At 45.4% G+C, this 27,650-nt stretch overlaps 1 protein-coding gene across 1 annotated transcript in view; it reads left to right on the forward strand.

Annotated features, from left to right (window-relative positions):
- LOC117491454 (cat eye syndrome critical region protein 2 homolog) overlaps positions 1-27,650 on the forward strand; it is a 47,187-nt gene that overhangs the window by 11,570 nt on the left and 7,967 nt on the right. Inside the window, exons 2-13 of the mRNA XM_034141443.1 lie at positions 7,662-7,756; positions 11,089-11,272; positions 12,081-12,208; positions 12,455-12,538; positions 13,292-13,386; positions 13,536-13,696; positions 23,734-23,820; positions 25,055-25,202; positions 26,154-26,283; positions 26,366-26,403; positions 26,497-26,588; positions 26,887-27,013. Of these exons, the coding sequence (XP_033997334.1) occupies positions 7,662-7,756; positions 11,089-11,272; positions 12,081-12,208; positions 12,455-12,538; positions 13,292-13,386; positions 13,536-13,696; positions 23,734-23,820; positions 25,055-25,202; positions 26,154-26,283; positions 26,366-26,403; positions 26,497-26,588; positions 26,887-27,013 (1,369 nt within the window). The remainder of the gene's footprint in view (positions 1-7,661; positions 7,757-11,088; positions 11,273-12,080; positions 12,209-12,454; positions 12,539-13,291; positions 13,387-13,535; positions 13,697-23,733; positions 23,821-25,054; positions 25,203-26,153; positions 26,284-26,365; positions 26,404-26,496; positions 26,589-26,886; positions 27,014-27,650) is intronic.

Raw genomic sequence — 27,650 nt, forward strand, 5'->3', positions numbered from 1 at the left:
AGACCATTTGCTGTCCAATCTGAATAAATCAGATGTTCTTGCATACAGCTACTTCCGTAATTTACTTACTTTAAGGTTGCACTGCTTATGTTAAAAGAGCTGAAGTCAAAATTGTCTTTCACCACCTGTTGGCCTAAAATAATCAGGTGTCTCCAATGTTACACTTAGATTAGTCTTCTATTTTCAGTGTGGCACTTAACATTTCCGAATTAAACATTTTCTCTAAAGGCTAATTTTCTTCTCAAGTAGCTCCTCTTCACGTCTTTGTGCTTTAACTCCAAGGCTGCAGGCCATCTGCTTCATGTTGATCCTCCCTTTCAAGACTCTTCACTCCGCAGTCTACAACCACACTGGTCAGGAACTATTTTCTTCTTCCTCAGGCCGGGAGGCTGAGCTTTAACGATCTGGCTGCGTGTGTATGTGCACGTATATGCAGGCGCATGTTTACGTAGACAGCCAATGGGACCGCTGGGATGTGTAAAGCAGGAAGCTCCATTTTATATAAGGAAGTTGATGATGTGGTTTCCTCAGAGCTGACAGTTGAAGTATGAGAGGCAATGGGCTGCACAGGGTGGCCTCCCGTCTCCTGTGCTTAATGATCTTCACCCACATAGCAACTGAGGGAGGCCAAGGCAAAGAGTCTCCGCCTGTCTCCGGAAGGATCTGTCCACCGTCCATCCCTCAACCCTCCTCCCACACAGCCTTTCCTGCTCAGCCCGGCCACTTGTCCCACCTGGCCTTGACACACTATAATAAAACTCTGAATGTTGGAAATGACCTTACAGTTGTGTAATGCATCAGCTATATTTAGTCTTTAGGCGATTGAGGGAGTGCGGTCATCTTTAAATTGGCAGGTTGCAGGTTCGATCCCAGCCCCTGCTGTCAGATGTTGTGTATCCTTGGGCAAAACACTTGGGGGCCCTTTACACGAGAACGAAATGGCTTGTATCTGCATAGTTTCTCTTGCGTATAGCCCTATTATTTACACGAGGCCGTAAGAAACGGACCCCACAAACGATATATGGTCCCAAGGTGGATAGATTTGCAAAAGAAACGTTCTGGGGGTTCAAACGAGTCCGTGTAATCGCCTCTATACGAATATTTCCTGACAAAATAACGATAGCCCCACCTCTCCCCGCTTCTGCTGCTCACTGCTGTAGCACTAGCAGTAGCTACTTTTAGTGCTACTGCTACTGACCATGCTACAGATGTTAGTACAACATCTACTGCTCGACCATGCTACAGATGTTAGTGCAAAATCTACAGCTCCTCTACCACAACCATCAGCAACAAGTGGACATGGAGAATTACATGAACTACTACATGTTGCTAAATCCTCCGCGGGGCATAAACAGAAGGGTAGCCATGGCAACATTGCTCCGGGGTCTTCTTCGCTGCTTTTGGTGTATTTTGTGGCGGAAGTTACAGCGCCACTTACAGTCCCGGCATATGTACTACAGCGTTTCCAGCGGTCTCGTTTGAACAGACATGTTAAATGAAACGAATGCATGTGAACGGAAGACTTTTTTGAAAACGCATACTGTGCATAAACGCAAACGTTCCCGTGTAAAGGCAGCCTTAACCCATAGTTGCTCCCAATGGCATTGCCAACGGTGTGTGAATGTTAAATACCTTGAGCAAAAGTGGCACATTGCTCTGAATGAATGGGGTGTGAATGGGTGAGTGATTACTTGTAGTATGTAAAGCGCTTTGAGGGGTGGTAAATAGTGGATAAAGCACCATATAAATGCAGTCCATTTACCATTGCTGTTGGCGTGTTTTCATTCAGAAATGGTAATCTGGCCTTGAGGCTCAAGTTGCTTTAATGTGTCGAAATACTAGTTAAGAGCGGTGTGGAAGACTAACTGGCTCAATCAGACGGATCAGCCGACAAGTTCTTGTTTTGGTGCGTCAGTCAGATGTTTTGCTCTGATGATCAGATGAGCGGCACATCCTGAGGATGCGAGGGCGTTTTCCTGTGGTGTTATGGCTGTGTGTGCATGTTTGTCATGTGGCAGGAGGTGGTTACGTGTGGGGGTGGAGGGTGTTGTCAGATGATGGCTCCTGGAGGAACCATGTGGGAGATGAAAGTGGGAGGGGAGTGGGGGGAGGAAGATATAAAGAAAGAAGCAAAGGAGAGGAAGAGAGGGCCCTTTACACAACAAACAGGCCTCCCTTCCCCCTCCAGCTAGCAGGCGTCGTCCAACTGTTGGTGATATAGACCCCGGAGGAGCTGTTAACGGCAGTGGCATGGAAAGTATCTGCTGTGAGGGGAGCCAGAGAGGCCAACCCCCTGATACTACTGGCTCTGAGGATCTGACACAACCTTGGAGCCGCTGATACATGTGCTGCTGCAGTACTTATCACCACCCCGTCTCTCTATATCTCTTTTACTACTTATATCAGCCAGGCACGCATACATGCATTTTATCTCAGTTTTTCTCGCTCTACTGATATGAATGGGACACACGGTGGTGCCCAGCAAGAGAAGCCTGTTTCACTTTTATCGGCAAATGCAGATGGTGCCTTGAAGTCAGTTTAGCCTTGATGTCTCCTTGCTTTTACAAAAGTCTGCTCCTCTCTTTTTCCCTGTTGATTCATGTGTCGTGTCTCGTAATCTTTACCATCCTTGAGTTCTTTCCTAGTGAAGACTCATCCTGGCATCATTAAGGATTCAAGGATCATTTATTGTCATTCCGTAACAAAGGGTTGCACAATGAAATCCAGGTGTAGCCTGGTCTTTTTATGCTTCACAAGAAACGCATGACAATACCAAACGGAACAAAAGACATTGCATGTTTTGCAATTGCATTCCTGTCGTGCATTTTTTTAAATATGCATCAATTAGAATGTTAACAGCAGCAACAAAAACAGTGGGAATCTCTTGAGGCAGATAATATGGCAGGGATCTTTCATCAGGGACTCATGGTTCATCATCTTTGACATTAGCCCGAATCTTATCTTGTTTTCTTTAAATGGCACCCGTCAGTAGCAGGCTGGGTAGAGGATGAACTGGATGGCCCAAAGATGCCATACATACTCCATTAAGTACGTTTAAACAGCAGATATGTATTACTCAATGCACGTTCTACCCATGTTGGGTTTACCTTTATGAAATAGCTGTCACCCATTACCTCATAATCACCTTCAGCAGAGAAAATCAATCTAAGATGCAAGCATATGAGGGTTGTAATTGAGGTTTTATTGACATGCATCAACCCATTCAGATAGGACGCAGCTCACAGAACCTGAATCAGTTACCTGAAAGGACACGGTAAGGCTGTTATGTGTGAGGTGGAGGCCTGAGCCAAGTAATCATCATGAGTATTTTGGGGTTCATATGTGGGGGGGAGTTGATGTTTCAGTTTCCTTAGCACCTGAAGGCACATGATATAATAGATTTAGGCCCGGTCCACACGGAGACGAAAACGAACCGAGGTCGATATCAGAAAAGTATTCCGTCCACACGGAATCGGCTCAAGAAACGTGTCCATCCACACCAGACCTCTCGACCCGCTGGAAACGCTGTAGTACATATGCCGGGCCTGTAAGTGGCGCTGTACTTCCGCCACAAAATACACCAAAAGCAGCGAATTAGACCCCCCGAGTATGGTTGCCATGGTTGCCTGGTTGCCCTTCTGTTTATTCTCCGCGGTGGATTTAGCAACATGTAGTTCATGTAGTTCTCGATGTCCACTTGTTGCTGATGGTTGTGGTAGAGGAGCTGTAGATTTTGCACTAACATCTGTATCATGGTCAGTAGCGTCTGGAGCACGAACGCAACCCTGTGATCCGCCATTGTTGTTGTTGTTGTCGAAACGCATCAGCAATGGGTGACGCGGTGGTGAGCAGGAGAGGCGGGGCTATGACCATTTAGGGCGTACACACGGTGCTGCAAGCGTTACGTTACCAGACCTTCCCACTTTGGGATGCGTTATCGTTTTCGCGGCTCCGTTTTCGCGGCTCCGTTACGGCCTCGTGTGGACGAACCGTCCATACGATAAAGAACTATAGCGGATAACACCCGTTTCGTCTCCGTTTGGACGGGGCCTTAGCTGCCATGTTTTTTGGCATCAGTTGTTCTCAATCTCACCACAAGACAAGACTGCCATTTGAAGATATTTCTTTAATGGTCACTGCCATCACTGTTCAGCTTACTCGGATATAAATCCAGCTTGCTTTTTGGACAAAAGTATCATGTATATAATTGAACAACAAGGGGACTAAGTGGTATCTGTGGTGTGTGTGTATGAATTTCCACATAGGAATTGCAAGTATGTGAGACAGAAGCTGCTTCCTTTGCCAGGAAAATTAAGGCAATTTCTCCTGTTAATGTCAGTGATAGTATATAAGGTGCGACAGCTTCTTGTGAGAGAACATGACAAGTGGCAAGCTGTGTCGACACCACAGGTGTTACTTCTCACACTTTTTGCCATTCTTTGAAAAGATGGCTAGGTGTGACGGTGCCTCAAACAATTATTTCCAGTGTGGCAATTTATATTTTTAGGACAATCACTGCCTATCACAACCGTCCTCACTGTCGTCTGCAACAGTGGAGCAAGCAACTGGCTGGAGGGTGGACAATGTGTGGAGGGAGAGGACAGATAAGCAATACAGAGAGAGGAAAAGAGTGGGCAGGAGAGTGGAGCAAGGGTGTTGTCAGGGGAATAATAGAATGCCTCAGAGGCCCTCATGGACACTGTGCCGCAAGACAGGGGGAGGAAAATGGTGTGAAAGAGAGGAATACGAGGTTAAGGCAGAGAGAGAGAGAAACAGCGGGGGAGTCAGGTAAGAGAAGTGGCAAATACCTTCAGGGTAAATTGCTGATTGCAAACCAGCCTTACAGAGAAGCTGTTGTGATGACACACCTTTCTGACAAGCCTTGACTCCAATCTTTGTCCCGTGTGTGTGTGAATACGAGTAGCCTGTTTTGTTCGCGGCAGCAGCTCAGTGATAAATCTGACACTTGAGCTCTATGATTTATAAACCTTAGAGCTAATCACCTATCCAGCACGCTTATCTGCGAGTCCCATTGATCATTAATGTGGAGCAGGCAAAGTACTGCACTGTTTATTCTGTTTAGACACGTGCGTGAATGTAGGTAAGCGTGGGTTTTTAATATATTTTGTCCATGTTTTTGTTGTCCTTGTAGTGCATTAGTTTGGACCTTATACTTGTATGTGCTGATAGCAGGGAAAGGTTCCCACTGGACACGTCCATCTGCTGCGGAGTGTCCCCCGCAGCCCTTCATCAAGACGAGTGGTTGTTAGCGCGGGGCCACAGAGGGATCGGCCGCATCGGGATAGATGGCTGAAGAAAGGGCACGCACACCACATTAAATCCCCTTCCCTCTGCCATCTGAGATGCAGCGTGGCACTTCAAAGGTGGAGCACGATGGTGTTAATCCACGGGCTGAAGCGAGCCCTCCACTCTGCTGTACTCTTCCCCGGCACCCAGCTTTTTTTTTCTCCCTAAAGTGTGATCAAAGTGCAGTGTGTCTCTGATGGATGGGCTCACTCAGAGGCCCAGAGGCTGCCTGACAGGGGACCAGGAAGTGGAAGGCAGCGTGACACAGGATCTCTTGCCGTCCTTTGCACATGGGCTTCTGCTCACGGAGAAACACACACAGTATCTTGCTATCCTTTCATGATCACAGGCTATGACATAGTTATGCGGCTCAGTAGCATACATACATGTGAACAAGCCATGACATACGCGCTTGCTTGAGCAACTGTTTAAAGATTGAATCAGTCTCTTTGTTGTCAGAGCCCTTTTATGTAGGCTTGATGAAACTCGATCAACCTCCAAACCGTAACTATAGGTCCTCTTGCTTATGTCTTAGTGTTGAATTGCTCTTAATCCATTAAAATCTGACTCATTTGCCACTGTGAGCGCGTTGATCTGTACACTCTGAAATTGGTCATTAGAATGTGCTCATCAAACTTAATGAAGTGTTTTACCTTCGAGTCACGAGACCTAGCTGATTTTTTTTATCTCCTATCATAAAACTCAATCTCTTGGTAGCTTTCTGTAGTAGCTTCAGTCAGAAGCAGGCTGCTGAGGTTTCCCTTAAACTCTTTTCTTTTCCGACTTCAAGAGAGATCAATCTTATCCTGTTTTTCAACTTCTTACTCAACCTCCTTTCTGCCTCTCCCCTCCTCCTCCTCTGTTTTTCACCGCGCTGACTTGTTGGCTCCTGGCTTCCGTCGTACTTCATGGCCGGGAGGTGTGTACGCCGACCTTTGTTGACCCCTGAGCTCACCCAGGTTCCTTTAGAGAGAAGCAGACTGAGAAGAGACGATAATTACGTGCCTCCTCGTCCTTGAGATGAATTTTACCTCTTGAACCAGCAGGATACTTTAGTGGGTGTATAGTGGTGAGGGTATGTTGCTAGTCTGAGGGCTAAGACACTTTTCATAAACTCTAAAAGCAATATATCTTCTTCTTAACCTCGAAGAATACTCTGATAGAAAAATAACTGGATGCGGAAAGTGTGCTTCTTCTCCTTCTTGAAAGAAAAGTCAGGTTGTGGTATAAACATTTCTAGCAATTTGAAAACAACCTACCTAAACATTTCTGAAACAAGTAAGGGAGGAAACATCTGAACATCTTTTTGCCTCTACCGGTTATGGACTCGGTAAAAAACTAAAGGGGACCTATCATGCAAAATGCACCTTTGTACGTCTTTTATACATGAATATGTGTCCCCGGTGTGTCAGGGAACTCACCAAGTCTCAGAAAACACAACCCTCTCTCTTTTCCTCCATACCCAAATCTCTAAAAAAGGGGCTGATACAGACTGATACAGATTTGAAAAAACGAAGTAAAGAGTGTCCAGCTGCAGGCAGACATGTTCTTTTCCTCAACAGTCTTTCGGCCTTCCGTCTGAAGGGGCTTGTTTGCATCCTGCAAAAAAAGGGGCTTTAAGTGAAATGGACACTTGGCTGACGGAGCACTTCACATTTGCATACCTCCTCTCAGCATCGTGTTCCATCAGTCTCTCTCCTCCTGTTCTACTCCACAGCTTTTGGGTATCATCATGGAGAGCAGTGTATGATGGGAAACTGTGGGGTGCTGTGTGTTGGTTGGTCACCAAAGCAGGAGGGGGGGGGGCAGGGTTGTGCTGTGGCTCTAGGCCCCTGCTGCCTCCCATCTCTCCTTGGTGCTTTCAGGCCTTTTAGAGTTTGCTCTGCCGGTTACTGCCGCTTCATAAAACCTGAATGGCTGAAACACAATGCCAGGCAGGAGAGGGGTCATGGCTGAACTTGAACCTCGGCTCCAGCCAAACAACCGCTGGCAAAACCAAGAAGCCTTAATAAGAAGACTGGCCATATTCCAGGCAACCCTCCTGCTGTCCGCCTCTGCCAGCGTACCTTATGCTGTCACATGCAAATGCTGAGAACTACCTATTATAATGTCTTATTCCCTTGATGCTTCTGAGATATCGCCTTTTCTTTTCTCATCCGTTCGAATACAATGTTGTTTGTCAAGAAACCTGTGTTTTGCTCATCATACCTTTGAGTCATCCTTTGAAACTCACAAAAGTGCCGCAGTCTTTCGTAATGTTTTATCCGTACATTTGTTCTGATATCTCTGGACTGTTTGGCAAAAGTACCTGCTGTACGTGTGCACTGACCCTGCTTTGTCCTTTGTTCATCCAGGAGCTGGAGAAAGCCCTATCCGAGCAGGACTTGGACTTCCTTGGGGACCTCATCGCTTGTCTGTTGCAGGGATGCTACCAGCGCACTGACATCACGTAAGTGTAGAATGAAAAAAGAATCGTGTTTACTAGAAAAAAGGCTGTTGAAATGAATGTCACTGAAGCTCAAGTTACTTTTGTGTAATGGGATTAACAACTGATGGATACAGTTGGGAAAGAGAATTAGAAGTTGTGGTAAACATGAAACCCTGTGCAGATACATTGACAGTTTTAATGACACTGAGGTCTTGTGGTACAGAGGTGGACAAGGTTCACATTTCAATATAAACATACCTGAGTTTCTTGTCAAGATCTGGTCTTGGTACAATGAGGAAATGTGGTGCAAGCCCAATAAAGCCAGATTCAAGCATTTAGTGTTTCATTTCATTTTCATTTCAATCTTTATTTCAAACAGATTTAAAAAAAATAAAAATAAATAACAAATGTGAAAAACAGAATACCGTCTTGTTAAAATACAGTATTTATCCACATTCATGATAATATTTATATATTCAACAAAAAACAAAAAAGTCTTCATATTAATAATAATAATAATAATAAATCATGTGTCCGAAAGGGAGTAGGAGGAAGCAAATGCTTATTAATTCCCACCCCTTACTTGATCAATGATTGTCCTTTAAATCATTATGCAAGTTATTCCTACGTACATTTACATTTATACAGACATATACAATAATTTCTCATCTTCAATCACCTCTCTTCATTCTCATAGTTTTCCAAAAAAGTGTTTCTGTACATCCTTTTAAACTGAATTATGCTTGTGCTTTGTTTTAACTCCTGCTCCAAACCATTCCATAAAATCACCCCACAGATTGTTATACTCATACTTCTCAGAGTTGTTCTGACCTTGAGTTGTTTCAAATGTAGATTTCCTCTCAAATGATACCCACCCTCTCTGTCTATGAACAATGTTTTTAATTTCGTAGGAAGTAGATTATGTCTTGCTCTGTACATGATTTGTGCCGTTTTAAATTGAACCAGATCAGTGAACTTCAATATGTGTGACTTCAAAAATAATACATTAGTGTGTTCAAGATATCCAACATTATTGATAACTCTTATAGCCCTTTTTTGTACTGTGCATAACGGCTGTAGGTTGGTTTTGTACGTGTTTCCCCAAATCTCCACACAGTAAATCAGATATGGCAATATCAGTGTGTTATATAGAGTATACAATGAGTTGTAGTCCAGAATGTGTCTGGCTTTTCCCAATATTGCGTTTTAGCCAGTTTTGCTTTTACATGAGTGATATGAGGTTTCCAGCTGATTTTGTAGTCTAAAACCACACCAAGGAACTTCATTTCATATACTCCTTCTATGTTTATGTTATCTAGTATTAATTGCACCTGTGGATTTGTTTTATGTTTTCCAAATAACATAATCTTTGTTTTGCTTATATTTAATGATAATTTGTTTGTGTCAAACTTGTTTCCTTCCACCATGCTGAGAATTATTCAGAGTGTTGTGATTAGATGCCAATATTATACTGTTATGAAACCTTTGTGTTGGTTTCTTTGGTTAACAGTGGAAAATAATCAATTCACATGTTTTCCAATTTGACATGTAGCTGCCAAGATAAAGCCGTATTTTCCAACTACCTCAAATTAGTCATCACACCCAAGAGCCTTAAGAGGAAGTGAGTCACCGGAACAATGACTCGCTGAGGAGTCAAAATGTACTCACCATATGGTGACTTCAAGTCTGTGTGATGAAATCATGCTGTTGTAATACAGCAATAAATGAAACCACTGAAACTTCCCCATCCTCTGTGAACGAATGATCGGAGAAAGTGAGTACTTATCAGAGGATTTTTCTCAAATCTACAAATACGTTACATTTCTCATGGGGCTTTCCCCTTCATACACCTATTGTATGCCATTATTAGAAGGAATCATAGTGGTACCAGTGAGCCGATAAGCAGAGAGGCAGGAATGATCCAGTTTTCCACCCCGGCAACCGGTAACAGGAGGACAACCTGCTTTATTGGACTGGACAGGCGCTGGCATCCCGGAGGTGGCTGCTCAGCACTGGCCTTTCACAGAGCTGCCCTTTTCATCCGCACGTGTTAAACGCTCTGCCGGAGCGGGGGAAAGGGGCGGTGGGGAGGGAGAACGAGGGACAGAAAGTAGGAGTGAGATGGGGCAGTTGAGGAGGCGGGGGGTTGGAGCTGCAGCTGTGTGAAAAGTGCACACTGCTCTTTCAAGATAAGCCATTTTTTCCCTGGCCCTCTTTCTCCGCGCCGTTGCATAGATGCTCACCCCTGCCCCGAGCCCTTGTTCTGTTCTTCTGAGTTGGAACTGAAAGGTACAGATTAATCGGCGAGACCTGAACCGGAACCAACGTTTATTTACCGGCTCCCACTCATAGCAGAGATACAACCCCACTCCCATTCAGAGAAAATTGTCTTTTTTCTATCCAGCCCCACCTCCTCTGTCGCACCAGCCCCTTGGGTAGTTTGAACTTTGTTTGTTTCCAAAGCTAAGCATCACAAAAGGACGCTAGTTGATATTGAGACGTTGTGTGTTTGCCTTTCAATCTGCATACAGCATTTGCAATTGAATTGCTTGCACTTATCCATACTGACAGATCTTAATTGACCAAGAAAACGTCTGGTTTTCTTTTTATTATTTGTTTTAAATAATTGTCATACCCATCTGAATATGTAGTTAACAAATAATGATGTTCCTTATAACTTAATGATCCAGTCAAAATGTGTTAAAAGTCACAACAGTCAGATTAGAAGATTAATGAAGTTTACTGTGAAAAACATAAATGTATTAACAATTTTAGGCGCTTTATCCAATGAAAACTAAATTCCTACTATGATCAGATGTCATGGTTATGAGTTTACAGTGAATAACACTACCTAAATATAACTTATCATCAGTTATCAAACAAAAGGAGAAGACAACTATTGCTTCAAAACAAACCCCAAGACCAAAATCACACATAACGAAGGCACAAGACCTATACCTGACCCACATAGTCTTTACCTGAGACCCTCTCAGTACACAAGGTACCGCTCCACAACCCTGTATACTGTACATACTATACATTCAAAGATCAGTGATTCAGGGAAATAAAAAAGGGATTTTGTACCAGAATGGTTATTATACAAGTTATGCAAAGAAAAATCTGTCAAAATGGAAATGACTGCAGAAAAGCCCTGATTATTGTGATAATAAGAGTGACATTTTTTAAAATCAATATTTCTGAAGAAAGCCATGTATGACCAAATAAACAGTCAATATTTGTATTTTAAGTGAGTTTAACTGGTTTTGAAAACAATGTACAATGTCTGGAGCAACATGTAGCGCCTGTCTCTCTTACACTCTGCCTCTCCTCTCTTCTGTTGTTCTGCCCTTTAGCCCCCGGGCATTTAGCAGTTACCTGGACGACATCATCAGCTACCGATGGGAGCTGGAAGAAGGGAAGCCTAACCCCCTCCGAGAGGGCCCCTTCGAGGATCTGCCTCCCCGCACTCAGGTGCAACTGCTGCACCGGCTGTGTGACTACCGCCTGGATGCTGCTGACGTCTTCGACCTGCTTAAGGTACATGTCAACGAGGATCAGATCAAACTATCAGGACATATTTGTTTACATGCATGAATGGTTTTTATGCGTTGTACTCAGGTTTGAGGTTCTATCTTTTGTGACTGTATTGAAATCCAAGCCATGTGGTTGTCTGCAATAATAATGTTGACTCATGTTTTGCAAAAAACAGTGAAGCCATGTTAGTTAATGTGTGAACCACAAATATATGATGTTCCGAGCCTGGCAAGCATTTTACCCAAGAAATAGAAGTGGGTTCTATTGACACTGTGTGTATATGAAATCAGTTTAGTTTTTTTAACCTGATGTTTTTTGAAGCACCTGAGCACAAAACATGCTGTTGAACCACGCATTTTTATTCTTTAATTCATTTAATTACACTGGAGTGTTTTTATTGTGACACTAATTGGAGCCGTACGATTTCACACTTACATTTGTAAGGGAATGCGCGCAGTCTAACTAAAATCACAGTAATGTACCTTTTAATAGCACCTGACAAAGAGCAGCAGGTTAACATATATTCTTGAATTCAATAAAATGCAACTTATAATATACCTTTAAACCAGTTTTACCTCCATGCTGTGTGTCAGTTTATCATTTCCCTCTGATATACAGGTTTCCCATGAAATCAGATTATCGGAAATAATTGAGCAGGTATAATTTATGAATGCACTCAGAAAGGGCTTTATGATTCACAGCGGTGTAGGCTCAAGGGACTAAATGACATCACCCTCTAATGACTTAGGATTTAAAAAGACAGTCCTACACATGATTTAAGAAATGTCCTGTCCCCACCTTCCCCCACCAGGGACTGGATGCAGACAGCCTGCGAGTGGAGCCTCTGGGCCAGGGGGGAGATGGAGCCCTCTACTGGTACTTCTACGGCACCCGTATGTACAAAGAGGAGTCCGTCAAGAGGAAAGCAGAGAGGATCAGGTCAATATTTCTAGGAATTGCACGTCTCCATTCCCCGTCCTGTACACCAAGAATGAATGTTATGTTCCTGGTCAGGCTTTCTGTGGTTAACTAGCGCATGTGCTAAGTGTGTAATTGCAGTAGTTACAGGTCTGGTTTACAGGCCTGTTGAGGGTTAATTATAGAGGTCTCTCATTGCTAATTACCCCCGTTAACAGGCTATAATTGCTAAGACTTATTTTCTACATCACGCTGTTTTTCCAACAGTGAAAGCGCTGAGCTGACATTACCAGAGAGAAAAAGAAGGGGAAGACCACCAAAGAAGAAAAAACTGGACGACTCCCCGCTAAGGTGAGAAAAACATTTGTATTTGTTGTCGGTGCCAACGGTGTATAGCGGAGAAGCCATCACTTGTGCATTTAGCCATGTGTTGCACAGATGTACTGCTCATGTCAAAAGAAAAGCTGCATTTAACTGTCAGAGCAGATGCTGTGCCTGTTCACCACATGCTCTTTGTGTGCAGAGATAATAGAGAGGGATAATAAAAAAGAAGCATAGCTGTAGAAAACAATACACAATCTGGGTTTTTAAGAATAGTGTTAATATTACCCTTCCTCTAAGTCAGTTTTTGCCTGATCTGAAGTCAACTGCTAAATCTGAATAGTAAAATATGATAAATACCACGTGTCGACAATTAGTATTTTAATAGACTCTTTAGGAACAGCATGATGTTCATGGATATATACATCAGAGCAGTCATCATTGTATTATCTGTAATTCTAAATGTACCCTGTCCACCTTGCTACTGTATACTGCACAGTTGGCTTTAAGTTAACCTGAAAATGGTTTCTATATCCTGGGTGATACAGTCATTTGACAGGCTGTCAATGTGAATAACAGTGTAATAAAATGGGTGTATAACCGGTGTAACAGGGGTGTAATGGGGCTGTATTTATATGTAATATGGGTGCAATAACAGGGTGTTAATAGTTGTTGTTTTATGAATGAAACCAGCTGAAGATGTAGTAGTTATAAGCAATCGGATTCGTCCAAAAAAAATGTGGTTTCTATTATTCTTCAATGTTTTTTTTTTTACATTTTCAGTGATGTGGAGAGTGAAGTGTCAGAGGTGACCGAAGAGACAGAAGTGAAGGAAGAAAATACTGAAAATGGTCTGGATGATCTCCGTCCAAGCGCAGGTGAAAGGATCTTATTAAAAGCAACTTCATTTTCATGTTTACTACATCAGAGATATCTGTGAGCTTTATTCAATTTTGACTTTCACTGAATGAATATACATTCTCCCTCAAATCAATAAGCCAATGTGTCTCTCCTCTGCTTCCACCAGCCCGTAAGAGAGGCGCCTGGTCCCTTGTGTGTGATACAGAGGAACAATGGGTCAGTCTGGCAGAAAGCATCAAGGACAAAACCTCCCCACAGGACCGCCATCTCTACCGTGTCATCAGCCAGAACTTCCTGCCTGAGATCAGCAGCATGATCGAGCACAAGGTCAGACACCGAAGAGACACGGCTGTCATTAGTCTCCATTACAGCACCACATAATGTCTTCTTTTAGATAGTGTCTGGGTAGAGTGTATCTGCTACTGACAAGAGCCTTATATTGATGAATAACCGCAAATCCGACAGTCGTAGATGTTTCAGTGTTAAAACTTAAAAAAAGCTCATTTATTTTTGCATCCTATTCTTGCAAAGCTGACCCGATTGTGATTTTGTGTTTTGTGTACTCTTTCTTTCTAACAAAGCTAATATACTGAGTGTAGCGATGGTGGGACTGTCTTTCTAACTTAATCTGAAAGAGACCCTATCATGTTTTTTGGGTTTTCCCTCCCCCCCCGCCCCCTCCTGAAACGCCTCCATTGGACTCTTTGTTTACCTCTGTAACATAGTGACATCACTCGGTAACACTCACGCTTCCATCGACTTGCAACACATTGTAGGTGACTTCCTAAGGGGCGTGAAATCTCCAAGTGGTTGACCAATCACAACACAGCCGGCCAGCTAACAAATCAGAGCAGACTGGGCTCTGGTTTCAGACAGAGGGTGAAAAGAGGTGCTGCAGTACAGGCAGTTTGACAAAAATAAAGAGCTTTTTGAACATTAAAGCATGGAAACATGTCACAGTAGAGACACACAATACAATAATTCAACCTGAAAATAAGTATACTAGGGCCCCTTTAACTACATTGATTTGAACTTAATCTTAAAGGTAGGGTAGGTAAGTTTGAGAAACCGGCTCGAGATCGCTAGAATTTGAAAATACACAACCGGAAAAAATCTGCCACTTCCTTACAGAGCCCCTCCTCCAACACACACGAACGCGCACATGACCAATGAGGGCACGAGATAAGTTTGTGCACAGATGGAAGGCTGACAGGCAGGTAGGCCATCCAGTTATTTTAGCCGGGCCGGCTAAAATGATTGGTCGTACTTTTTACAGTACTACGGCTTCCACAGATGACATTTTTTAATGGATTTCTTTTCAAAGCACTTAAGATATTCATTGCTATCGGGATGTTAAGAGCATTCCATGGAATATAACATAAGTGTATCTCGAGCCGGTTTCTCAAACTTACCTACCCCACCTTTAACTTACAATTGTAGGAAAAAATAACCCTTGCTAGCTACATTTTTATGACTTCAATTTGAAATTAATGCTAATTTCAGGCCCTATGCGTTTGACTTTCTTGACATTGGCGGCCTCCAATGGAGCTTGGGTAATGAGGCTTGAAAGATTAGGCAATCTCCATTCAGGTGCTTTCATGTTCTGACATGGATCACTGTCCTCCTGCAGGAGTTTCATTCATGGTGCTGGACCCTTTAGTTGGGACAGCTGCAGGAGAGGCGAAGTGAAGGGAAGCCGGTCTGTGCTTGCCTTTTAATTCTGCTCACAGCCAGGTAGAGAGCCCGGGCCTTTAACTGGATCCTGACTGCAGAGATTGCGCTAGTTTGGCAGGGCACATGTTCTGTTGTTATCTTCATCGGGCTTGGCCATACCTTGGGTCATGCTCATTTGTCAATCATATCTTCCTTAGAATTTGAGTCAAGTACCTCAGGGGGAGATTATAGAGATAATTTGTTGACCTGTTCATAGCAAGCATGAGTCAAAACAACCCCACCTACGCGATTTCCCTTTACTTTCCCTACTGCTAGTCAAAGCTTCCCTGTTTTTTGTCCTACCTGTATGTATCCAAACGTAGGTTATTTCCACTCATGCGATGTATAACCCGCAGTGACTGTTGCCATAGAAACCCCCGCAGCCTTTTCTCCATCATCATCAGCAGTGAAGTAAAGAATCCAGCTGACAGTTTGATGTTGGCCGAGCAGTCAGTCACTCCTCTCAGACGGACAGTAGATGAATGTCATCTCATCCTTCATGGTCTGTACACTCAGCTGCATTACTCATACATTACAAATCTGGCATTCAAATGTCTCTTGCTTAACAGCTTTATCAATAGAGATTAGTAGTGAATCCTTTTGGGGTTTAGTAATGTACTATGTGTAATGAGTATGTTGTTTTTGGTTTGGGCTGGTCAGTAAATGAGTACTTTTTGCGTACGTTTCTTTTTTATATTGTGCATTCATTTTACAGCGCATTAGACTTGGAGGGACGTATTTCTGGTAAACAAAACAGAGAACTTTGGTTGGTCTTTTTCTCTCTATAAAAAAACGATAGTTACGTATGTAACTACGGTTCTATGAATACTGGATGACCGCCAGAGGCGGTGCTTTAGCACTGGATATCTTCTGTCTCGCGCATGCGTAGGTCGAATATTTATATCAACAAAGTCACGTGTGACCTCGTATGACCCCGGAAGGTATAAGTTCCGGTGTTGTCAACGAGTTCAGTTCTATGGAATTTTCTCGCGGAAACACGAGATTCCGAGTGACCAAGAACTCTGGCGGTCATCCAGTATTCATAGAACCGTAGTTACATACGTAACTATCGTTCTATTTCATACTTACTGACCGCCAGAGGCGGTGCTTTAGCACTGGATGACCTATACCAACAGAGTCACGAGGAAGTCTGAATACTCCCCCTATAGGGATGGCCTAGGTGGACTCTGCAAGAGGACCACACTCAGCGGGTGAGGGGCGGCAACATTCACCCTGTAGTATCTGGCGAATGTGCTCAGAGATGCCCATGTGGCCGCAGCCCATATGTCCTCCAGAGGCACACCTCTCAAGGTCGCCCATGACGTGGAGACACTCCTGGTAGAGTGGCACTTTACTCTGGGTGGCAAGGGACGGTCATTCGCCTTGTATGCCTGGGCAATGACGTCCATGATCCAGTGGGACAAGCGCTGTTCTGAGAGCGCACAGCCCCTTCTAGGACCACCGTAACACAGAAAGAGCTGTTCAGACTGACGCATGCCTGCGGTATTCTGGACATAAGCTCTAAGGGCCCGCACCGGGCGTAGGAGTCTTGACCTCTCTTCCCCCTCTCCTGATGGGGGGTCAAACCGTGCCAGCTGGATAGGCCGATTAAAATGAGAGCGTGCCAGCACCTTAGGGAGGAACGCTGTGTTCGGCCAAAGGTGACACCTGAGCCATCTGAGTTCCACCTCAGACACGAGCTGTTCACGGACAAGGCCTGAAGCTCGCTTACACGCTTTGCTGAGGTGATGGCAAGAGGGAAAGCAGTCTTAGCTGAGAGACACTTCAGTTCTGCCTGTAACAAAGGTTCAACAGGAGGCAAGCATAGGGCATCCAGCACCAAGGGCAGGTCCCATGTAGGGGCCCTTGGGATATTCGGGGGGCGAAGCCTCAGAGCTCCCCTTTTAAAAAGAGGGATACCAGCCTATGGCTCCCCACTGTGCTGTTGTCAGCCCTTGCGTGTTGAGCTGATGTAGCAGCCACATACACCCTGACGGTAGCGGGACACCGGCCGTCGTCCAGGAGGGACTGAAGGAACTCAAGGGTCGTAGGTACCGAGCAATATGCTGGGTCCTCATTTCGCCCTTGGCACCAGTCAAAAAAACAGTTTCCACCTGTTTTCGTACTGCCTACGAGTAGATGGTGCCCTAGCATTTGAGAATAGTCTTCCTGACAGACTCTATGCAGTCGCTCAGCAGTGGGTCGGGCCCTCCAGTGGCCAGACCCACAGCTGGAGGTGGCAGGGGTCGGGGTGCCACATCCGACCCTCCAACTGAGACAAGAGGTCCTTCCTGTTGGGGAGACGCCAAGGCGTCCCACAGCAGAGTCTGTGCAGCAGATGGACAGGCCCGCGCCTAGTTGGGTTAAACAAGGAAGTTTAACAGGACAGCCTAGCCAGGCGGCTCCTGCTAGAATCAAGCAACACGCCTACCAGGAGCGGGGGCGAGAACACTGCCTTCACTGGTTGAGTTGATAACGAATTCCAGATGCAGCGTAACCGGGAGCGGGTGCAAGAACACAGCCTCCACTAGCTACCTGCTGAACGTAAAGAGTAGAGCAATGCTCCTACTCGCCGAACACAGAGAGGGATGTAAATGTCCTACACCCACGTTACCAGCAGAGAGAGCGGGAGCGAGAGCACTGCCTTCACCTAGGTGGATTAGATAAGGACATTTAACAGGGCAGTTTAGCCAGGCAGCTGCTGCTAGAATGAAGCAACACGCCTACCAGGAGCGGGGGCGAGAACACCGCCCTCACTGGTTGAGTTAATAACGAATGCCAGATGCAGCGTAGGCGGGAGCGGGGTGCGACAACACAGCCTTCACCAGCTACCTGCTGAACGGAAAGAGTAGAGCAACGCAAAAGGGATGTAACTACACCCATGTTACCAGCAGAGGGAGCGGGAGCGAGAGCACTGCCTTCACCTAGTTGGAAAAAACAAGAAGTCGGGCGAAGTCCACCGCCTTTCTTCCTTACCAGGAAGTAGGTCGAGTAGAAGCCCGGGCTGTGAGGCTCGATTGCCCCCTTGGCAAGGAGGACTGACAGCTCCTGGTTTAGGGCGATTTATTTTGCCGGGTCGCTTATGGTGGTCATTTTGACCCGGCTGAAGACTGGGGGCCAGCGTCGGAACTGAAGCTTGTACCCTTGGTTTAAGGAAGCGCTAAGAGCATCCTGCTGCAGGGAAGCTGAGAGGGCGAGCATGAGGTGCCTACACGGCCCATGCGCGCCGCTGCATCGTAAGCCTTAGTGAGCAGGTCATCAGTGACCCGACATTGGAGTCGAGGGCACCTGGCCTCCGACCTCAGGGCTTCGTCAGGGGAAACTATGAGGGAAGCAATGGTAGGCTCAACAGCCGGCGTGTGGTCAAGGCCAACTCTTGCCGCATCCTGCATGGCTACCAAGGCTCGGCCATCGGACGTAAGACTGTAAAGAGCCTTAGTGTCCCTCCAGCATGCATGTAACTCCCTCAGATACTCACAAGAGGGAGGAACAGTGCGGGTGCCGGAGTGCGCCTAAAGAACGCACTGGCAGGCGCTGTTTCGGGCTCCTGCGCATCCAGCTACTGGTGAGCCAGTGCCATGCGAATGACGGTACCCATGGAGCCGTCATCTGCCTCCTCCGAGGGACCATGAGCTGAGGTACAGGAGCCAGGCCCAGAAGCATGGGATGGGCTCTCCCCGTCATACTCATTAAATTGAGTGGCTGAAGCTGCCATCGAGAACACATCGTCCTCTAGAACCAGCTCAGCCACGGGTGGATCGGGTGCAGCGGCGTGCTCTGTACGGCCACCAGAATGGAGAGCCAAGAGGAGTGACCTCATCTGGGCTAGCTCAGTAGTGAGTAGGTCCACCCTGGAGGACAGCCTATCAGGCTTAGTCCTCTTCTTGGGCGGTGCACCCGCAGCCTCTGCGGCCCAACGCCTAGGATGGGTAGGTTGGGCTGGAGTCGACTGTGCGGGGGGAAGGCCACCCTCAGTCAGTAGTTCAACCTCGGCAGCTCTTACCGCACGAGGCATGATGGTGCAATTCATGCACGGGTCCTCCGAAAGGCCCTCCCTCAGATGCTCGAGGCCAAGACAAGAGGGGCAAAGGTCATGGCCATCCTCTGGTTAAAGAGGAGCCATACAGGTGTTAGAGCCGTTAGACCTAGCGATAGCTAGAGCACTCAGCTGCCTGTAAATAACTGGCCAGGAAACAAATATGCAGTGGAGGGGAGTGAGCACAATAGTAGTTAGCTTGAGCGTGAGCACTCTGCTAACTAGGGTGAGAAAAAATGAAGTCAGTTAATGGGTTTATGCCGTGAGAGGAGAGCGGAATACTCTCTCCACTAGCGCCATAGCGAGTTAGCCTAAGCGAGAGCACTCTGCTAACTGAAGGCTGGAACGGGCATCCAACTGTGTGCAGGGAGAGGGGAGCGGATTCACTCTCTTCACTAGCGCTGTAGCAAGTTAACTTTGAGCGAGAGTACTCAGTTAACTGGAGGATGGAACAGGAACCAACTGTGTGCAGGGAGAGGGGAGCGGAAACACTCTCTTCACTAGGGCTGTAGCAAGTTAACTTTGAGCGAGAGCACTCAGTTAACTGGAGGATGGAACAGGAACCAACTGTGTGCAGTGAAAAGGGGAGCGAAGACACTCTCTTCACTAGTACTATAGCAAGTTAGCTTTGAGCGGGAGCACTCAGCTAACTGGAGGATAGAACAGGAACTAATGGCGCGTTTCCACAACACGGCCTCGCTCGGCCCCGCTCGGTATGGCTGGGCCTCGTTAGGACTGGCTCACTTTATGGCGCATTTCCATTACAGTTTAGGAACTGGGGCAGTATCTATAGTAACGCAGTGTAGGCGGAGCCGTGACGTGATCTTCAGAGGACCCCAGAAAAACAACACAGCCGTTAGCTGTTAGCACTCAGAGCTCACAGCTCCTCATATATGTTCAGAAACTAGACAAAAGTTAAACAAGTACAAACCACAGACTGCCTGTGTCATGGTGAATACAGTCGCTGCTTTATTTATGTCTGTATAGGCCGTTGTTGTGAGTGTGGACGGTCGGAACATATACTGCGTTAGCTTAGCCAATCTCCATTTAGAAAACAAGCATTTTAAAAGGTTTTTCCCCTGCCGTCTGTCTGCAGACTTGACAAAGCATTAATTCATGGTTTTTACTAACCGGTATCAGTATGTTGTTACTTCGGCATCATTTTGAAACGTGTATTACAATTAAATCACGGTCAAATATGTCCATCTTGTTGTAGTTGTTGCCCCCTTGCCAGCGACGCTCTCTCTAGTTTAGCATACTCAGCCCGACTCAGCCTCGTTGTCTCTGGCCCTGGACCCACGATTTTATGAGGCCAGAAAAACTGTGAATTAGGACCCGCCGGCCGGTACTAGGCCAAGTGGAAACGCAACCAAAGACGGGCCGCTGACGTCACAGCCCTCTTAAACCGGGCTGCGGGCTGTAGTGGAAACGCGCCATAATTGTGAGCTGTGAGAGGGGAGCGAAGACCCTCTCTTCACTAGCGCTGTAGCAAGTTAGCTTTGAGCGAGAGCACTCAGCTAACTGGAGGATAGAACAGGAACTAATTGTGAGCTGTGAGAGGGGAGTGAAGACACTCTCTTCACTAGCGCTGTAGCAAGTTAACCTTGAGCGAGAGCACTCAGTTAACTGGAGGATGGAACACTTCATATGTCGTTGCCACTCTTTGCATATCATGTATTTTTTTTTTTTTTTTTTTTTACCCTGTTTGTATAAAGTAATTTCCTTAAATGTTTTATGTGAGGGAATGGAAAATAGCTCAAAGCTAAATCTGGCACTGTTACGCTTGACACATTTAAATGTTTTAAGTGTTCATTACAGTGCATTGTCCCTGTCAAATAAACGATTAAATAAAATAACCAATTGTGAGCTGTGAGAGGGGAGCGAAGACACTCTTCACTAGCGCCGTAACAGTTAGCTTGAACGAAAACACTCAGCCTAACTGGACGATAGAACAGGTAAGGAAACAAATGTATGCAGTGAGAGGGGGGCGGAGACGCTCCCTTCACTAGCGCCGTAACAGTTAGCTTGAATGAAACCACTCAGCTTAACTGGACGATAGAACAGGTAAGGAAAACAATGTATGCGGTGAGAGGGGGGCGGAGACGCTCCCTTCACTCGCGCCGTAACAGTTAGCTTGAACGAAAACACTCAGCTTAACTGGACGATAGAACAGGTAAAGAAACAAATGTATGTAGTGAGAGGGGGGGGCGGAGACGCTCCCTTCACTAGCGCCGTAACAGTTAGCTTGAACGAAAACACTCAGCTAACTGGACGATAGAACAGGCAAGGAACCAAATGTATGCAGTGAAAGGGGGGGCGGAGACGCTCCCTTCACTAGTGCAGTAGAAAGTTAGCTTTCAGCGGGAGCACTCAGCTAACTGGATGATAGTACAGGTAAAGAACCAAAAGTATGTAGTGAGAAGGAGGGCGGAGACGCTCTCTTCACTAGCGCAGTAGAAAGTTAGCTTTCAGCGGGAGCACTCAGCTAACTGGATGATAGTACAGGTAACAGTAACAAATTAGCGAGAGCCCTTGGTTAATTTGTACACTTATCTCCTTAGTTTGAGAGTATATAGGATATAGCACAATCAGCAATAAATGGTAGCGATCTCACCGGCTGTGTGCAGGAGCGTCCGCTCTTTACCGGTCCGGAGCTCCTGGGGTCCGAGCGGTGAACACCGCGGTCCCCTCCCTTGGGAGGGCGGACAGCTCGTCGCAGCCTTTGGAGGGCGAGCGTTTCTAGCCCGCAGCTCCGATCGAGACGATCGCAAGGCTACAGGCGATGAGCTAGAATTTTCAATAAGCTAGCTTGGCTTCTACTCATAAAGTAGTAACCTGCGCAGCGAGAAGATGAAAAAGAACTGAACTCGTTGACAACACCGGAACTTATACCTTCCGGGGTCATACGAGGTCACACGTGACTTTGTTGATATAAATATTCGACCTACGCATGCGCGAGACAGAAGATATCCAGTGCTAAAGCACCGCCTCTGGCGGTCAGTAAGTATGAAATAGAACCTGATTAATTATCCTTTGCTCGATTCTCGATGAAAGTGCATTCCCCTGATGTTGTTCTTATGTGCAAAATAAATCCACTGAAGTCACACAGCAGGAGATCACATTAAAGGATCCTGCATTTTAATTTAATATACATCATCACACCATATTTCCCTATGGTCCTGAGTCTACAGAGTGAATCTTTGTTTTTCTTAGGCTCAATTTTGATCATCCGGGAACATCAAAAAACGTAATGACCAAATTCATCTTATGCAACATATTCGTCTTTACACCTGGCCTCTATATGACATTTTTGAGGGGGTGTGTAAATACTATAAAGACTTTGTATTATGTAGAACTATTTTAAACGTCCAGTAATTCTCTACTTTTCCATTTGCCCAACAATTTCAACAATAGTCCAAACCCCCATACTATTCAATTTCCAATAATAGGGAAAAAGAAAAGCCGCCACTCCCAACATTAAAGCAGCTTGAATCAGCAAATGTTTAGCATTAATTGACATAAATACATCCGTCTTTATGTGGGTGTGTCCCCTCTTGAATCCTTCGCTCCACGTGTCTCACTCTGCCGCCACCAGCTGCTTCACAGGGCGCTGACAGCAGGCGGGATCTCACCTTGAGGCGGGACGGAGCCTCCTGAGTGACAGCTCTGCTGCTGCAGGATCCTCTCGACCTCTCTAAGTGTCGACACCAGAGGCACTCTGGTCGTGTGTTGGGTGGAGGGAGGGGGGGGGGATTTAGTGCTGCTGGTAATGTAGGAAAGAATTGTAGCGCCTCAGGATATGCCGGCGCTTCACACTCAGGCAGAGATGGAGTGGGGACAGAAGAGTTGTGGAGGGCACTATCCGATCATGAACATCCGTCTTCTTCTGCCTCCACACATCTTCCTTTCTCTTTCTCTCTTGCACACACACACTGGCTTCAGACAGCTGCATTTTCTTAACTGCCATGATTGTTTTATGGCTGATCAAAAGTCAGATTGTTGCACCATTCAGTGTTATCTGCCCCGGGATGACACTTTTTCATCTTCCCTGGTGCACTCTGACATGATCTACAGCGCCCATCCCTGATACAGACCGCCTTTAACGGAATCTGTTTTTCTTCAATGCACCATATCTGAATCACTCAAATGTCATGATGTGGATTGTTGGCGGTAATTTCCAAGATTCAAATGGAAGGATTGCAAATGCGCTGCTCAAAAGTTGCAGTATTGGCTGTCTGTTGTTGTGTCACTGCGTTGTGTATTTGTCAAGCTGACTGCTAGGCTGTCACCCCCAGGGAAAGGTGGGGGAATGTAGGCAGCTTTGAGAGAGCGTGACTTCGGGGGGGGGAGGGGAGAGCAGAGCCAGTGACCTCTCTATACTCACTCGCTCCTCCACAACTCCCCAGGGCCTGACAGTATGTTGGCTTGTGTGTGGCGCTCAGTCTTTCTGTCTTGAAGACTCGATCAGTAATTTGTTGACCATGTAAATACCAAGCACATGTGTCATTCAGAGAAACAGGATATTTCCTATATAATCAGTGAGGAAGCGATAAGTAGATAGATAAACAGCTGTATGGAGCCGAGCTAACCTTTTTATTCTTTTCTTTTTTTCTAGGAGCGGGAGCAGAAGCAGAAGCTACTCGACCCAGCCCCAGTTCGCATATCACAACGGTTCTCTGAACACAACAACCAAGAGGAGGATGTGCGTGTTTTTCTGTCTACTTGTGTCCATGTTTTTAATAAAATTACAGACCGTAAGCTTTTGCAGCAGCTGTGTTTCTGGAAAGACACTCAGATTTGATTATTTATTTAACCAATACTTCTTTCCACAAAATGTTTTGCCCTTTCCTTTTTATATTGATATACAATAGAGTGGTGCAGCGATGCATGCTTTTGTAGGCAGACCCAGATGTTAACAGGACAAGGGCTCCCTCAACAGTAAGCAAATGGAATTCTTTCCTTGGATTTTGAATATGGCAGAGTTCTGAAGCACACACACATTTATGATACTCCCACATTGTGTTCAGCAGGATAATCTCTACATTAACACCACTTTACTAATAGTTGTAGCGTAAATGAAATCGCCAAAAGCTATAATGGAACTTGTGGCGGCTCAATCCCCATTACGTTTGAGTCGCCGAGAGGCTAAACTTGGCTATAAACTGTGACGCGTTTTCAAAGAGAAAGTCCATACTGAAGCAAGATAGTTTTAGGATATTTAATAAACAAAATCATAACATAGTAACTATGGACAAAACGGTCCACAGAAAAAATGACAGCACAAGCTCACCCTCTGTCATCCGCACTCGACATCAAACAGGTGACTTATATAACCAAACCACACCCATGTGACAATTACCGGAAGTGCTCAACAAGCAAATAAAAGTAACGTAAACAAATAATAATAATACAAATAATGAACTTGGGCTGAGTAGCATTATGGCACCTACAGAACTACATGACGTTTGCATGACTTCACGTTATCACTGCTATCAGCTGATTTGTGGCCTGATTACGTTTAGTTGTAATAATTGTGTCACTTATTATTATTAACCACAGTTTTAAGACACTAAAAACCTTCAAACCTAAACCAGTTTTTATTTAGTAACATATTTTATGTTGTAGTAATCATGGAACTCTCATATGTGTATTGACCACAGAGCTTATTTAAAAATCTAACACAAAACGAAAAAAAAACATTGAGTTTGAGACGAGGGATTGCTAAAATGCTAACTTAATTCCAGGTTGAGGACTCATTCCTGCAACTATATGTTTGTTCCTATCAGTGATTTGGGGTCTGTTTGCTTCCTTTTTTCTGGTGTTTGGAAATGTGATCAAGTTAAAGGTATCCAGCTTTTATCATCCACATATTCTTTACAAACTATCCTTTATTGACTCCAGATGAGACTAATGGGGCTTGTGTGTTTTGTTTCCAGGACAACCTGCCTTTATCAGAGGACGACAAGAAGAAATACGAAGAGCTGGACAGGCAGGTCCTGCTGGCCGAGCAGCGGAGGGAAGAGGAGAGACTTCAGCAGGAAGATCAACAGAGAGAGAAGCAGGAGAAGATCAAAGCTGTGGAGGGTAAGATGGATGGCTACTAAGATGGATGGAACACACATGAAAAGATGTGCCACTTGTGTTTGTCCTAAAACTTCCCACTTGATCAGATCTTAATTATATTTCTGTGGCACTGCAGGAAGCCCACATGCTTATACATCTGCTTGTATTTGCAGAAGGGTTAGAAAATAAAAGCAAAGTGCCAAAAGTCAAATATGAAGGAGCATCAATAATTTGACATTCTTTCATCAGCGACCTGTCAGCAGCAGGTAGGGGGCTTTCACACTCTTCTATCAACTCTGGGATCAAGGGCAGAATGGATTGCGAAGGGCACGCCACACACACGCACACGCACACACTTTCACATCTCCATCGCTGTGGTGTGGCTAGTAACGGCTTTAAAATCTGCAGTAGCGAAGCAGCGTTCGACAAAGCGTTGTGATTTATGTATAGTACACAGAGACTGTGAGAGGGAATGTTCAGGGTCTTTAATCACAGGATCACTTCTCTTTTTCTCCCCCCTCTGATGTCATCTGTCAAGGGTTAATGAACTGCTGATTGTGCTTCAGTGGAGGAGCCTCATTAATGTATTATAGATGAACAGCAGGACCTGGCCCGCTCTGTGTGTGGAACCCTCCCTCAAACCTTTATAATTCACGCGCCGGGGAGGAGGGGAGGAGGGGGGGGGGGCAGCAGGCCTCTCATGAAAAAAGAAAACGCAGCGATACATATGCACTCGCTCTTCTATGCCCTGCTCTTTTGATCAACTGTGCCTAAGAAAAGATGGCTGAGGAAAATGGTCTCTTTCTACTGATCTGCAACCCTGTATCTGAAGGCCGGGGAATGGTTTTCATTGACTCTGTAGCAACTGTTACTCAAAAGCAATTAAAACATTGTTTGCCCTTCAGCCTCCTGAGACTTTTTATGTTGTTGTTTTGTTTCTAATTGCCCCATGTGTTCTTCCTTCATTCTCAGAGCGAGCAAAGAGGCGGAAGATGCGTGAAGACAGAGCCTGGTTACTGTCTGAAGGAAAGGACCTGCCGCCTGAACTGCTCAATCTGGAGCCTTCCTCTCCTGTCCACAGAACACGCCGGAATAAAGCATTGTAAGTGGCTTTTGTACATTTCTCTTCAGATTCCATGTTCTACTCGAATTGTGGTTAACGTGTTGTATGTTTGTCGTTCCAGCTATGAAATCGACGACGACTACACAGATTTATACAAAGGTATGCCTACAGAGCAGTTAGTCGAGGCGGTTGCTTTTATCTTTGCTAATATTTGATTTAATGTGCTAATCTGATCCAATCTCTATTCTGCAGTGCTTGAGGTCTTGAAAGCTCATAAAGACGCGTGGCCTTTCTTGGAGCCTGTGGATGAATCCTATGCCCCCAACTACCATGAGCTCATCCAGGTACTAAATACTATACAATGGCACGTGACAGTAGTAGGTTATACCTTTTTTTTCGTGTGTGGTTCACAGCTAAATCAGAATCTGTTGTTTTGGGGTTTTTTTGCCAAGAGAGACAGCAGCACAGTTACATAACACAAATGAAAAACAATCACAGTTAACATATATGACTATTTTAACACATTTAAAATAAAGACAATATTTTCACAAAATAAACATTTGCAAATATACATATACCATTGTGTTCAACCACATATGTAGAACCACTTCTTACTGTTTATTTGTCTTTTGATCTCCTCAGACTCCCATGGACCTGTCCACCATTGAAAAGAAGCTGAATGACGGGGATTACGTTTCTAAGGAGGAGTTTGCTGCCGACGTGAAACTCATGTTTGAGAACTGCGTCGAGTACAATGGAGATGACAGCGGTAAATAAAAACAAACACAAAACTTCATCCATCAAGAATTTTTCCTCTGTTTAAAAAAAACGTATGCATACAAATCAGTTTCAGTTGGTGTGTTGTAAGAAAGACGTGCATATTTAGAATTTTGGGGCAAGAGTCAGGGGGTGACAGTGGAACAGGGGGCAAAAGAAAGGGGGCCGGACTTGGTGCTGCGTTGGGGCCGGGGCCAGGGCAGCCATGACAGTGATTAATGAGGAGTGATTGAGCTGTGCTCCAGTGCTCAGAGGGATCTGAGCCCTGCAGTGCCACAGAGACATTCCAGCCCCTAAGCCCCCTGTCTGGAGCCATCCATCCAACTGAATACTCTCCCCGGGGACAGGGGGAGGAGAGGAGAGCGAGGGGGCCCAGGGTGGAGCAGGAGGAGTAGAGGGAAGGGGTTGGAGGAGCAGGGGTCAACTTACGCCCTTTGACCTGGTCAGTCGGCCACGCTGGGCCCAGAACAGAGGAGCAAGTGGGGCTCTATGGATACATGGCATGCATATCGGTCGGTGGTGTTTGAGTGTAAAGGAATGACTGTGAGGTGGTGTGTGTGGGAGTGTGTAGTATGTGAAAGGCAGGGAGTGACTTGAAGATAAAAAGCTTTAAATGTACATCAATGGAT

The sequence above is a fragment of the Trematomus bernacchii genome, unplaced genomic scaffold, assembly GCF_902827165.1.
Source record: "Trematomus bernacchii unplaced genomic scaffold, fTreBer1.1, whole genome shotgun sequence".
Lineage (NCBI taxonomy): Eukaryota > Metazoa > Chordata > Actinopteri > Perciformes > Nototheniidae > Trematomus > Trematomus bernacchii.